The 15,651-nt window shown below is 38.0% G+C and overlaps 1 protein-coding gene across 3 annotated transcripts in view; it reads right to left on the bottom strand.

Annotated features, from left to right (window-relative positions):
• Positions 1 to 15,651, bottom strand: part of SSH2 (slingshot protein phosphatase 2) — a 250,679-nt gene that overhangs the window by 40,593 nt on the left and 194,435 nt on the right. For all 3 annotated transcript variants that reach the window (XM_077749595.1, XM_077749597.1, XM_077749596.1), the window contains 4 exons: positions 12,298 to 12,419; positions 7,375 to 7,443; positions 6,513 to 6,578; positions 2,785 to 2,979 (listed from right to left, as the gene is read on the bottom strand). In XM_077749595.1, the coding sequence (XP_077605721.1) occupies positions 2,785 to 2,979; positions 6,513 to 6,578; positions 7,375 to 7,443; positions 12,298 to 12,419 (452 nt within the window). The remainder of the gene's footprint in view (positions 1 to 2,784; positions 2,980 to 6,512; positions 6,579 to 7,374; positions 7,444 to 12,297; positions 12,420 to 15,651) is intronic.

Below are 15,651 nucleotides of genomic sequence, written 5' to 3'. Positions count from 1 at the left end.
TTGACCGCTAGCTGAGAGCCTAAAGCCTACTTCAGATTCTGTGTCCTCCTCTCTCTCTGACCCTCCCCTGCTCACGCTGGCTCTCTCTCTCTCTCTCTCTTTCAGAAATAAAGAAAGAAAGAAAGAAAATATTGATAAAAACAAATTTTACCACCTACGTGCATAAGTTAAATTCCCTAGTTTAGCAATCTTTCTCCTAATCCTTCACAACACTTGAAGCAGAGTGGTTTGGGAGCAGACACACCTGGGTTTTAATTCCAGCTCTGCTACTTACCAGCGGAACAACTTTGAACAAATTCCTTCCCTTCTCTCAGGTTTCCTTTTCTATAAAATGAGGACAATAATAACATCTGCCTCTGCCTCATGAGATTCTTATGAGGATTAAATGTGGTACCATGTCTGAAGTGCCTGGCATAATATCTGATATACACTGGAGGTACTACACACATGTGTTCTCTTCTTCCTCCTCCTTGGATTTCAAAATATAAACTGTATTTGCAGTAGAGCACTTCAATCCATTCTGGCATACATTCTCCCTGTATTACAGCTGTGCATTGTTTTTTAGGCTTTTCTAGTCAATTTAGGGAGGAGGGAATGTGAAAAACATTACAACACAGACACAATTTCTTGCTCAATTTCACTAGAGAAAAATTTGGAAAATACGTTAAAATGCAAGTAAAAATAAAAATCACTAAAAATCTCTGCACCAGAGATTATCATCAATACTCTGATCTATAGCTTTTAGTCTCTTTCTGAGGCAGACAGACATATATAAGTAAATGTATCTTAAAATCAGGGTTATATTGTACATACTAAGAGCTAACATGTAATGAGCCTCTACCATGTGCCAGGGACTACACTTTATTCTTTTTGCTTGGGGATATAGATGGATTATGGTCAATTTCCTTTCCTTTTCTTTCTGCTGTAATATCCAAATTTTCTCCAATAAATCGTGAAAAATGAGAAGGGCTTTCTCTCTGCTTTAAAATGTCCATTTTTGAGGGGAACCTGGGTGGCTCAGTTGACTAAGTATCCAACTTCAGCTCAGGTCATGATCTCATGGTTTGTGGGTACAAGTCCTGTGTTGGGCTCTGTGCTGACAGCTAGGATGGAGCCTGCTTGGGATTCTCTCTCTCTTACCCCTCCCCTCGTCTCTTTCAAAGTAAATAAATAAACTTAAAAAACGAGAATGTCCATTTTTGAGTCAGATTGAGACATCCATTCCTTTGATACCCATCAACCAGCTATAAAGCATGAAATCAGTATCATTTTCTAAGATTCTGAAGGCCAGACTAATTCTTATTTTTTCAGTTACTGTGGGATCCTTCAAAGGACTAGGGCTAATGAAAAAGAAGATCCTAGTATCAATAACACCCTATTCAAAAGAGCTTCCATGCTTTTTTGACTCTTCTATTCACACAATTCTTAGATATTTCACCTTTTCTAGTAAAAATGAGTTTGCATTATCTAAATTAAGCATTTTCTTTAAAAAATTTTTAAAATATATTTTTAAAAATTTTTATTTATTTTCCTGAGAGAGAGAGACACACAGAGTGTGAGCCGGGGAGGTGTAGAGAGAGGGAGACACAGAATCTGAAGCAGGCTCCAGGCTCTGAGTGGTCAGCAGAGCCCAATGTGGGGCTCAAACTCACGAACCACAAGATCATGACTGGAGCCGAACATGGATGCTTAACCAACTCAACCACCCAGGCACCCCTGTATTAAGCATTTTCTTAAAAAGAACTATTTTGGTATGACTTTAGGAATCTGAAGGTGAAGGTCTGTATGGTCAGACAGGAAGTAGCTACTCTTCTTTTCCTAACTGAAGAATACCTTGGAAGTGCAGAGATCAATTCAGAGCAAAATAAACATCTTTATTAATTTCCAAAATAGTCACATAAGTTTCAACACATAGACTAAAAAGGAAATAAACATCACCTCCATGTTAGGCTTTTATCCAACTTAATAGTACACCAGGGAGACTTAATAAAATCTTACTGACAAAGACCCAAAAGGGCAAACAAAGGTGGGGATGATTCCAACACTTGAATTCAATAAATTATTTTTTGAAAAGAAAATTAGTTTTTGAAAAACGTGAACAGAAATCAGTTTAAAATTAGCGTAACAACCTAGGCAGCCTTTTAAATTGACTAGAAACATCTTGTTTTCTTAAGTATTAGAAACATCCCTTTAGAAGCTTCTGTATATGTCATTAATTTGCTTACCAAATGCTTCTTTCACAAATAATGCAAAGGCATTATTTAGCCAACCTCGCTTTATAAATTTTTATTTTATTTTTTTCAAATACTTATTTGAGAGAGAGAGAGCAAGTGAGATGGTGCACACATGTGGAAGCCAGGGAGAGAGAATTTTAATCAGGCTCCAGGCTCAGCACGAAGCCTGGCATGGGGCTTGATCTCATGACCATGAGACCATGACCTGAGCAGAAATCAAGAGTTGGATTCTCAAGTGACTAAGCCACCCAGGTGCCCTACCCTAGCTCCCTTTAAACTCAAATCTCAAATTAGTGGAATCTGAATGGGATTTTATGGCCTTACAGTTCTTTACTATGGAGATTCCATTGGGCCGAAGAGTGAAACTCCTAAAGCCTTTGCAGACAGAAAGAATAGGGTTCTGTGTGTGGCAGATGTGTAGTATAGACAATGACTAATATCACTGGTACGATTAATTCACCAAGAGGAGAGATTAGGGAAGAACATGTTGCTTACGACCCTCTAGGACACAGTAGAGAAAAATTCCATGATCCTGAGTGAACTGACTTACATGTCCGTGAAGAGAGCTGGAGAGTCGGGTCGGTGGGACTGCACATCCTGCATAGCATTCCATTCATTGACTGACGACTGATCTGAGTTGATATGGCTCTCGTAGTAACTCACCCAGGTGAGAAACAGGCTGCCTGGATAATAGTTATGCATTCTGGCCACTTCACAAGCCTTGTGTAAACTCTGTAATGCAGACCTGAAAGATACATTGGAAAATGTACACTGTAGAGATGTGGGGACACCAAAGCCAATAATCCATGTGTACCCAAAATTCTTTTGATTTTTAGATCCTATAGAATTTGGCCTCTGGAGAATCTGGAATTTAAGATCCTCTGATTCTGATTATACTATATTACCTATTCATAGCATTCAGCTAGATACTTCGTGCTGAAAGATATGATGCAGTATTAAGGCTGGGGTTAGAGATGGGGGCAGGAGAACTGACAACCCATCAGTGAAAAACAAGTACCTATGGAGCTCATGACCCTGTATCAGCACTTGCTGTGAGTGTGCTATGTCACTACACAACTAAAGATCTCAACCATTTACTATGTTAACTATACAAAGATTGGTTTCCCTTGGCACGGAATCATCTTACAGCATACGTTCCCTACGATTCTCACAGGGTCCACAAAATCATATACCTAGATGTCCCTAAGCCTTAAGGACATGTCCTTCCATGCCCAGGAAGGACTAATCTAATGACATTTATCATTCTTGCTGCTTTCGTTTCCCAGTCTCTTTAAAACAGTTATTCATATGCCTGGGCTACTTTCTAAGAATAGCTCTGGTTATACTAAGACTAATTAAATCTCTGACTCTGAACTCAGGAACCCAAGGATAACAAAACTGAAAAGTACCTTTTTGGTTATCTACTTGGGAAAAGCTAAGGCCAGAAATGCTAGGAAGTTAGTTACATATGAGTAGGGATCTTTCTACATTTTGTTTACTGATATATCTCAAGTGCCTAAAAGAATGTCTAGTTTATGGTTGGAGCACAGTTAGTATTTGCTAAATGAAATGTCTTCTTAGCTGTAAGCTAATGCCAGTCTCCTGTAGGAAGAAAATGGTATAAGAGAATTCGATAGACAATCCATTTACAGCTTTCTTTTAAAAATGCTGTTTAATTTTTCTGCCTCATAACAAAAGTGATCCATGTTAACTTTAGAAAATTTAGGGGCCTTAAGTAAAAGGCAGAAATATCCTGTAATCTGACCCCCTAGAAATAACCACTGTTAAGGTTTTAGTATAGATCTTTTCAGTCTTTTTGTTTATGCATAGACCTGTAATAAAGGCATGATATTTATATACCTTTTAACTTGATTTTACTTTATACCTTCTTACCAATGTCTATGTCAATAATCTTCAACCAGATTATTCTTTTTAAAAATTTTTTAATGTTTATTTATTTTTGAGAGAGTGACAGTGCGAGTGGGAGAGAAGCAGAGAGAGAGGGAGACACAGAATCCGAAGCAGCCTCCAGGTTCTAAGCTTCAGCACTGAGCCTGATGCAGGGCTTGAACTCACAAACAGGAAGATCATGGCCTGAGCCGAAGTTGGACACTCAACCGATTGAGCCACCCAGGCGTCCCATCAACCAGATTATTCTTAATGGTTGCATTATATTTAGTAACATGGAGGCATCGTAATTTAATTCCTACTTTTCAGACATTTAAATTGTTTTCCATTTTTTGCTATTATTAGAACACTGACAAACATTCTTAGAGTTAAAATTTTTGTATATACCCATGATTATTACCTTACGATAAATTCTTAGAAGCAGAATTACTAGGTTAAAAGGGCATGCAGAATGGTAAGGCATATTGGCAAATCATCCTTAAGAAAGGCTGTTTTAGTTTATTCTCCCACCAACAGTAAATGACAATGTCTATTTTGAGCCCTCGTCAACCCCATAAAATGTAAATTTAAAAATAAGTTACCAATTTAATAAAAACATTTCAGTCCATTTTTATCGAGGACAACAAAAATTTCCCTAAAAACAAAGTTGCAGAATCTTTCAAAATTCCTTCTATTACTCAAAGTAAGCCAAATTCTCAAGAGAAGTTTGTTAAATTCTGAGAATTATCAGTGAATTTCAGTGTCATCACATAGATTGGAAGGTAAAGGGCCAGCTGAGTGCAAGGTACAGGATATACAACACATGTTTTCTTCATCCAGGAAACATGTGCTTCAAAAGCATATGCCACAAGTGTCTCGGGTAAGTGTCCTAAAATACACTCAAGGCTTAACCACCTCAGATACTTTAGCTGCATACAGAGTGGGAGGTTTGCAGTAACCCCCTTCCTGTGAAGGAAACACCTGGTCTAAATGCTGCTTTGATCCATACATCATCTTTTTTTTAATTTTTTCCTGTGACTTTCAGTTCATTACTCCCCATGTGGTACATCAAAAAGTTTATTCTGCAATGAGCCAACAGAAGTGAATTTGCTTTAGAACATCAAAGATTGAACTGGTTATTACTTGAATCTTCACTGTCTTAAGAATTAAGACTGCTTTGCACTCCTCAAAATTTAACTGAAAACACTCATTTATGGAACTTATGCTGTGGGGTTTTACTTGGGACCTAGGAACAGATATAGGTTAATTGCCTTTTAAGGGAGCCTTAGCCAAAGAAGGTAAGTTTTCCATGAGAAATTTATTTGTGAAATGTGCCCTAAAACTAAAATCTGGCTTAAACATATAACTCTGTTCTACCTCAATTACTGCATGAAATGATGACTCTTAAGCTCACTGACTCTGTTTTATTCACCTCAAGCCTATCAATCCTGTTATTCAGGGGCAAATGAGCTCCCTGGAATCTTTTCAGGCTCCTTTATTCCCTTTTTGGCTTTCACTCAGTCCATGCTGTTCCTCAGGGGAACTTCTACTACAAAACAGGAGGCTGAATGAGAAACTGAAATTCAAATCCCTGACTCAGGGATAGACTCTGAATCTCAGAGTCACACCATTCCCTGGTTATATGAAATCATTTTTCTATATGATCTAGAACAAGACAGTAAGAGACTATTCTATCTAAATAGAAGAGATACTCTCAGGCCATTTATGTGACTTTTCCAAAACTTCAGTTTTCTCATGCATAATAAGGAGCTACTAATATTATTTTGGGGAGCTGGTGTGACTAGACATAATCCACATAAAGCAAACTTCTGACACATAGTTAAGTAGCTCCAAAAGATCAATACACCAGCTGAAATGTTACTGACAACTATAATGTTTAGGTTTTATTTGTATGTATAATGCAGTCTTGCAAACAGTCACCAGCGATTTAAATGAAAACTTATCTACCTATAACTCCATCAATAATATCCTTGATTACCTTAAGAAATTCAATACTAATACATTAAAGTACTGTGATGTTCTAGATTTGGCTCTAGACTGTTACTACCTTAGTCAATGTGTCCCTACAAAACTCTGTTCCAACTGACAATCTGATCCATTAAGTGTCTTCCAGAGTCTAAGAACATATCTGAAATTTTACTTGTTTACCAATGCTTAAGGCCGTCCATTACGATAATTTGAAAACTGAACTCTCAGGTCATCTTTAACTATGAGGACCACACAAACAGATCACACACAATTTTAAAACCACAAACAGATCATAGAGCATTTTCATAGAGAACTGTACCATTTAAAATACCATTACTCATAAGATATTGCCCCTAGTAATATATTTAAAAACTTTCATAGAGACATTAAACGTTCTCTTACCACATTGCCTGTACAGATACAGGTTTGAATATGTGCACTCTGTTATCCGTTGATACACTGAACCCACTAAGGAAAAAATGAGACAAAAAATCCACAAATGAGAGTAGGTTATTTCAGTTTTGAGTGTTCAAGGTCATTTCCCAGGCTTGCAACTGCTGGCTCAGTAGAAGAAATCACCAGGCCACTTCATGTAGAAGTTAATTAGAGTATAGTTAACCTAATTGGAGAAGCCTGACTGAAAAGCTTCAACAAATTGTCTGATTTTATCTACAACGCAAAATGAATGGAGTCCCACACTGGAGTTAGGAAATTACATATAGTTTCCCAGCTGTAGCTATAGACAAACTGTTCTGCTGTATATTTCTATTTGGAGGTCTTGTGTGTTCTTAGCAAACCTGACCCCGGTTTTATAAACTGGAGCAAACATCGTGGTCTCTTGGGGACACATTCTAAAAACACCAGGAGGTGGGGGTGGAGGGTCACTGAAGGAATTGGCACAGGAGAGGGGTTATACTGTAGGCTGACAGCTGGCAGAAGCAGCAAGAAGTTATTTGAAACAGAACATATCATCCTCTGGGAGAGCATTGCAACAGTCCTACATGCTCAGATGAAAGACTGAGCCAACAAACTAGTTTTCCTTTGTTTGGATTCTTACCGTAGCCAGAGAACAGAAGTGAGAAGCCCTGGCAAGTTGTATTTTTACTCCACTTTACAAAACAGGAGTTTAAAAGGACTCACTGAGTTGCTGACATGACAGTTCACTTGGGCACACTGGGCCTCCCATTCAGCTTAATGAATAGGCACTAAGATGGAACCCCACCCCTTGGCTTTCTGTAGGAGAATAACAAGGGAAAGCTCTTACCCATCACCATCCAAATGGATTAGGGTGTCGCTCCAGAGGGGCAGGACTAAGCCCATGGTACAAGTGCTGCTGCAAGACAAGAAACAGTCCACAGGTTAATTCCTGTTATTCTAGGAAGCAGTTGTTTGTTTACTAACTCAACACAAAGGATAAACCCCTAAGCTCTAAATTCTGGCACTTTAGAGTGGAGGCATTTCTATCATATTATTATCAACCTAATGCATGTGCTCTGGAGCTGTATCAAACAAGTGGTTAGTCAGGTTCTTACAGATTTAACAAAGAAAACTTACTGACTGAGCAACCTGTATTGCTATCTCAAAAATGGTCACTGTCTAAAAATCCAGGTGCTGTGATCGGCAGGTTTCACCCTGAAGTCTCAGCACCTAACATAACTCCAAAAATTTTTTCTAGTATTTATTTTTGAGCGAGGGGGGAGGGAAAGGGAGAGAAGCAGGGAGGGAAGGCCAGAGTGAGAGGGAGACAGAATGTGAAGCAGGCTCTAGGCTCCAAGCTGTGAGATCATGACCCGAGCTGCGTTGGATGCTTAACTGACTGAGCCACCTAGGCACCCTCTGAAATTTTTTCTAATGTCAAGAACTACTGCTGGTTGCTGAAGATCTCTGAATACATAATTTGCTCAAATTTAATTCTGAGGTTTATGTAGATTTACTGAACATCAGAGCACATTCAATAGTCTAAAAGGGAAAGAGAATTAAAGTATGTAAAAAAAAAAAATTAATTGTTAATGGTTTGTGATTAAGTTAGACGAAACAGACACAATACAACTTAAATAAATAAAACAGAGCTTGGTGAAAATGCACTGAACTAGCCTGGCGCTGCTGAAATGCAGACTGAATAGGAATGTTAACAAACCAACCAAAGGGCAGCCCTACTATATTAAAATCCTATTTAAGTGAGACATTAGCTCAGGAAGGAAACTAGCTTTAAGTTAATGGCATAGGTTGGGATAAAAAGCCATGGGTTCTCAATTGTGTCTCTATCACACCACTTCTCTGGACAACTGTAGTCTACCCTAGACCTCTGCCACTTTCTCTCCTAAAGGCTGCCATAAACCATTTTCCCCTTCCATCCAGTCTCCCAAAGGCTCTGACGCCCTCTCCCTGACAATGTATCTAGAAGAGGAGCCCAGTACAGCAGAAGGAACTGTAGGCATGGGAGGCAGAACAGCAAAGTCTGGTTGGGAGCACAGGCTCTGGAGTCAGATGGGCTCTGGAGCCTGGGTTCTGGCACTAACTGTATCATCTTAGGTAAATTATTTAATTGCTTTGTGCTCCAGTTTTCTCATCTCTAAAACCAAATAAAAATACCTTCTTTACTGGGCTCTTTTGAAGGTTAGATAACACACTAAAAATGTATATCACAGTGCCAAAACATAACAATAACTACCACTTCTTTGGCAGTTATACTTTGTCAAAATATCTGGATTTCACCTCCTTTAGTATTTCAATTCCTTTTGACAAGTTATTTACCTTCTCTCAGCCTTAATTTCTTCATCTTAAAATGTAGGTAACAAAACCTACTTTCATAGAATTATCATAAATATTTTAAATATTTAAAGTGAAACAACACATATGAATTGTCACATAAAACCAATGCTGAGTATGAATTTTTAGTGAGTGTTCTAATACAACTGAAAGTGACTGGGGGTGTGGGGAAAGGCAGGGAACATCATAAAGATGCACTGAAAACAACATGAGGAATATCAAGCTTTGACTGCTGGAGTCAGTGCAGGGCTAAGCAAGGCCATTCCCTAGGTGGGCTGTGTCTCATGCTTTGCACTGTGCTTGCTGGTCTGTGTTACTCAATGCTCCCTCCACTAATGATTCCAGAGTTCAGGAGAGTCAAATCAAGATTGCAACAGCTTATCCACATTGGAAGGCTGGGCCTGAACTCCAGACACACAGCTATCGTGCTAGAGTCCAGGGCGGTGGGGGGAGAGACAGCTCTGCCACCATTTTCATTGAGAAGACAAGGTGGAGAAAGAAGGGGAAAAAAAAAAGGGAAGACAAGGTGAGCACAAGTAAAACTTGTTTTGAAAATGGCGTCCCAAGATGGAGTGGGGTTACTTTCAGAGTAGTTTCTTTTTCCTTCTTTTCTTTTTCTTTTTTAAGTGAATGCTTAGCCAGGTTCCTGGCACCAAGTATAGTTTGGGTATAAATACAAAAGGTTTATAGCCTAGTGACAAATCTTGATATTAAGTAACTACAGAAGAAGATGCAGAGTTCGAAAAGTGTGTGATCTATGAGCTTTGTGATCAAACACCAGTTAAACTTTGGACAAGTGACAGTGATATGTAGGAATCAAATTTTCAGCTTATATTCAGGTCAGGCTGTTTCTTTCCATTAAGAAATAGCTTTTTCACATGATAGGAAACAGGGGCGTGGATTAGGCACACCTAATTTACCTTGAGTTTCATGAGATTTTTTTCTCCTTTAAAGTATAGGTACTTATTTTAGTAGATACTCATCCCATTTAACAAATATTTATTGAGTGGCTATATGTACCAGACACTTTAAGACGTTGGGGGTACAAAGAAAAATTATAAAATGACACCAAAAAACTCTATTATTTTATAATTTGAAATATATTCAGTGCAGTTTGGAAACCAAGGTTACACTGTATATTAAAAATCTGTTCCTTAAACTATAAGACAATACTCAGAGAACTTGTAAATAAGCTAAATGAATGGTGTTATCATATCTTGAGAACTATTTGGGAAGATATGTCTGTCATAAACAATCTGGGTCTACTTTGGTTTAGTGCTGTTTTGAAACATTAACTTTTTATATTCTCTAACATAAAATGATACAAATTCCTTCAACAATAGTTGAGCTAGAAATGATACCTGAGTGCCAGTATTCCGAAGTGGGCAGCACTCTTCTTACTATTCAAGGAGCTTATTCAAACAGAAGGTGGATGGGAATTCATAATATTGAGGTTACCAAACAGAATGAACACTAGTTTCTATAGCTTTTCATATCACATTCTGTCTTTCATAAAATAAGATTTTTTTTTTGGTTAGATATGATTCAGGCAGGACCATTACTGAAGACAGATGCAATTACTGAGGATAAATTATTGGGCACCCAGATTAATAAGCATTCTTTATGATTTCTGGGAATGTTTGAAATAAATAGAAGAGATAAGATTATGCAGCTGATTTCTCACACGCTGGGTCAGGAGAATCTGAAGTTGTTGCCTTGTATCTCTAGGGTAAGACTCAAGAAGTTTCCATGCAATCCCAGTTCCTGTTTTATGAGGTATCCAAGGGAAGAATCAGGAAGAACCAAAGGAAATAAGATATAGAGTAGCACTGTCCAACTGAACATTCTGCAACAGTGGAAATGTTCTATACATGTACTGTCCAATATGGTAGCCACTAGCTACATATATCCAGAGTACTTGAAATGTGGCTAGTTGTGACTGAGGGGCTGAAATTTAAATTTAAATTTTAACTTATTTAAATGGTCACAGTGTGGTTAGTGGCTACTGTATGGGACAGCACAGTCTAGAGAGATAAAAATCCAAATGAGAGGTCTTAAAATACTAATGGGAGCGCCTGGGTAGCTCAGTCGGTTAAGTGTCCAACTTCGACTCAGGTCATGATCTCACGGTTTGTGGGTTCGAGCCCCGTGTCGGGCTCTGTGCTGACAGCTAGCTCAGAGCCTGAAGCCTGCTTCAGATTCTGTGTCTCCCTCTCTCTCTGACCCTCCCCTGCTCATGCTCTCTCTCTCAGAAATAAATAAAACATTAACAAAATTTAAAATACTAATGATGTAGGTAAGGTAGGTACTTAAAGGATAAATGCTTACTTTCTCAAAGGTCTGTTGCTTAACTAACACCAGAAGTTAAATCCATGCAGGAGAAAACCTAAATGTAGTTTATAAGCCTGTGTAATTTCAGAGCATACAATTAAAGGCTGTAAGAGTTAAACAAGGTAACAACTCTGGCCTCGTGAAACCACAAATAATTTTCAGGTTGACTGTACAAGTGTAGGTAAACACTTGTTTGGGAAATGTAATGACAATGTGATTCTTTTCTTCCCAATATCAGGACAATTAAAATCACTCCTGCTTTGTGGCTAAATTCTCCCAGGCCTGGGTCACACTGCGAGCTACTCCAAAGTTCCATTCTAGTCCCGAACCAGGAAGTCAATGCTTTAAGACATCTGGCAGGATTTCCTGAGGCTTATTATCTAGAATGCAAAGATCTGCTTAGCCACATTCCAGTCTTCCCAAGGTTTCTCCAGAAGAAGTAGGAAAATAAAAAAGGAAAGCAATAAACTTTATGGACAAAAAAGAGCCAGGTTCTGAGTAATGTATGACAGCTTATAGGATGCAAAGTACTGTTAGAGCCAAAGGTTCAGGATTATAAAAGGTTCTGTTCTGAATTTAAAGAATTCCCCCCAAACCTGCCCTTTTACCTCAAAAAAGGAAAAAGGAAGCAAAACATTTGGTAAAAGCAAGGTGTCATAAGGCCATGAATACGTAGAAGAGATTACAGTTAAAGTGGGCTCTCTTTGAACCCAAGACCCACTGGTGCACTATATTCAAGGGTACGCCCTAGGTGAATCATTACTGTTTAAAATAAAGTCAACTACAAAGAAAAGGCAGCCTTTTATTCCTGGAGATTGAAGTGTAAATCATTTGCTTTATATTCATTACCACCTAAGGGTAGAGGAAGGTGAGGAATAGTGATAAATTAGGAACACAATCAAAGACATTCACTAATCATTTTCATCCCTCAAGATAGTATGGCTAAAATACTTTTGTGCTTCCTAGTTTTAGGCACTGACCTTTAAGAGTAGAATTAGCATAAGATGTTTTTGTAATAACTCAAAAGGCAACTGGAATAGGTTACTTAAAAAGGAGTCTTCTCATCCTCCCTTTTGTGGTATCATACCTGTCATTAGAAGAGAAATCCATTCCTAGGACGATGCTTTCTTCAGTGTCTTGTCTACCATTAGTTGAAACCACTACCATATAGCGTGTTCTATTCTGGTAAGTACTTTCTAGTCTTACAGCCTGGAAAATAACAGACAAAAGATATATTAGGAAATTTAGAAGGTCAGCTTTAGATCATTCAACCTCACAGCATGCCCAGGAAGACCTAAATTCACATCCCAGCTCATGTATTAACCATGACACCTTCAATAAATTACTAAATTAACTGGAGGGAGATATAATAAATAATACCTACCCACTGGATCACAAGAATCATGAAATAATGCATGTAAAGCACAGTGCTTGGCATATAGTAAAAGCTCAATAAATATTTGCTACTAGCATTTATAATAATAACAACTACCAGGGCATGTTCTAAAGATCAAAGAGAGAAATGTGAGTAATATGAATGTGAGCACTGGACTCACAGATGCAAGTTGCAGAAACAGTTTCAATACAAAGCAAGCTACTAATATATAAGAGGAGTATACTCAATTGAAAGATGATACACTAAGAGATTTCCTTCTTTAGTTTTAGTGATAAAGAAATTGTCGTTTTAGAGGCTTATTATTTTTTTGTCAAAAACTTTTTATTTATTGCTTGTTTATAGTATTTTAAAAGGGCTTTCCAAAAATTTGAATATGGACAGGATATTAAATGATATTAAGGATTTACTGTTAGTGATAATGGCACTGTGGTTATGCTTTTTTCTTAAGTATCTAGAGTAAAATGACATGGTGTCCAAGTTTTACCTTAAAATGTTTCAACAATGGGAAGCAACCCAGATGTCTTTCAGTAGGTGAATAAACTAAATACATGCAGACAATGGACTATTATTCAGCACTAAAAAAAAAATGAGCTATAAAGTCATGAAGAGACATGAAGGAATCTTAAATGCATATTACTTTGTGTGAGGAGCCAATCTAAAGAGGCTACATATTGTATGATTCCAACTATATGACATTCTGTAAAGGGCAAAACTATGGAGTCCGTAAAAAGATCAGTAGTTGCCAGGGTATAGGGGAATATAGAAGTTTTTAGAGCCATGAAACTACTCTGTAGGTAAAGTGATGGATACATGTCATACATTTGTCAAAACCCACAGAATATACAACACCAAGACTGAACCCTAAGGTAAACTTTGACTTTAAGTAATAATGATGTGTCAATGTAGATCCATTAATTGTAACAAATGGGGTAGGCTATGCAAGAATGGGAAGTCTCTGTACCTTCTGTTCAATTTTCCTAAAACTGCTAAAAAAAATTAAGGCCATTAAAATTTTTGTTGAGAGGGTATGTCTTATAATAATAATAATTATTAATAAAGAAGGTTGGGGGAAACTTTGGGAAATGATGGAGATGTTTATGGCATACATTGTGGTGATGGTTTCGCAGATGTATACTTATCTCCAAACTCACCCAGTTGTAAATGTTAAATATGCACAACTTTAAAAATATCAATTATACCTCAATAAAGCAATTTAACAAAATTTTCCAACAAAGAGGGGCACCGGCTGGTTTAGTCAGTAGAGCAGATCTCAGGGCCATGAGTTCAAGCCGCCACACTGGGCATACAGCCTCAGCTTAGGAAGAAAAAAAAAATCCAATGAAGAAAGAAAAAAAGGTGGTGGGGGGAGGTGCAGATGAAAAAAATAGCTCCCAGTTAACATCCATTCAAATATTACTATACATTTATTGCATATGTAATCAAGCCAAGTGCTGAAGATTCAATGGTAGAAGAGAGATATGGTCCTTGCCCTTGCAGAGCCCACAATCTAGTTTGCTCTTCTTTTTATCGGTTTTAATAAAAAGCCAGGAAACTGCACTGGAGGCAATTTACTTGGTGTAAAATACCCACCATTCCTTATCTTTCCTTATCTCAGAAGAGACACAGAGCTTCAATCCCATCAACTAGCTCAAGACATCTGTCAGAAATTTCTATTTGGGATTCTTTCAGTGCTTCTCTTCTCGGGAGTCTCCTTTCCCTCAATTCTGTCACTAATTCAAAAGTAGCCATGCAGAGAGAAAAAGAAATGCAGTCACATAGCTTAAGGTGAAACATTTAGCAAGGCAGAAGGGAGACTCATTCCCGTGGCTATCTTTCTGTCTCTAATCCGACAGTTCTAGGAAAAGCTAAGGAAGCACAAACGGCGTAAGTGGCCATATTAAAGCTTGTTTCTAGTAAGAGCCGATACAATAGGAATGTAATGTCCACCATTCTGATTCCAAGTACGCAAGATAGAGAGTTGTACTGTTAACTTTATGTTCCATAAAGTAACAGAGCATTTTAAACCAATTCACTTGTGAGAAGCTAAGAAGAACTAATACTTCAATGGACGAAGGTCTAACACTAGTGGGCTGGACCAAAGGAGCATTACACACATATAGCTATGGATGGGGTAGACCCACATGAGGAGACTGGAAGGCAGCACCAACACTGTGACTCTAGGAATACACCACAGAATATTAAACTAATCAAAAACCAGGTGCTAAGGTAAACTAGAAGTTTTTATAAACAAGATCTCACATATTATTACATACCTAAACTTGGGCTTGCCTCAGCAAGCTCTAAGCTAACTGTTCAGTTTCCTGAATATGTTAGAGGCTCTTTTATCCTCTGTCAAGGCTCAAATACAAACAGAATGGGAACAACCGAACTGTGCTCCTGATAATTTATCCACAGCTTCTACACCAACCAGTGGCAACTGACTGGCTAAGCTGAAACAGATAAAATGAAAAAAGAAATAACCTTCACAAACATTACCTATAATACAAGTTATCAGACTAAGTTGGCAGATGGGCAGGAAGAGTTTCTTTGTGATGTTCAGGGCAGACAAATTTAAATTGTCTTAAAAAAATTTTTTTTAGTGTTTATTTTTTGAGAGAGAGAGAGAGAACACAAGTGGGGGAGGGACAGAGAGAGGGGGAGGCACAGAATCCAAGCAGGCTCTAGGCTCTGAGCTGTCAACACAGAGCCAAAGGGGCTCAAACCCATGAGCCATGAGATCATGACCTGAGCCAAAGTCGGACACCTAACTGACTGAGCCACCCAGATGCCTTTTTAAAAGTTAGTTGTCTCTTTTTCTAAAAAGTGAGGTATTTATTTACTCATAATATCAAGAGCATTTCAAACATTTGGCTTTCCCTTGCTTATTAATATAATCATAACATCAGACCTCAATAACATCAGACCTCAAAACTAATGGAAAAGGTCCCAGTCCTCTTACACTGATTTAGGACTAATAGGTACATCTCAGATTTCTTCAATTCTAGGCTTTTTAGATGGCAGAAAGGTACTCAGAGGCCTTAGGAT

This window comes from Crocuta crocuta, unplaced genomic scaffold, assembly GCF_008692635.1.
Source record: "Crocuta crocuta isolate KB4526 unplaced genomic scaffold, BGI_CrCroc_1.0 scaffold149, whole genome shotgun sequence".
NCBI lineage: Eukaryota > Metazoa > Chordata > Mammalia > Carnivora > Hyaenidae > Crocuta > Crocuta crocuta.
This window is presented reverse-complemented; position numbering and strand designations above follow the sequence as displayed.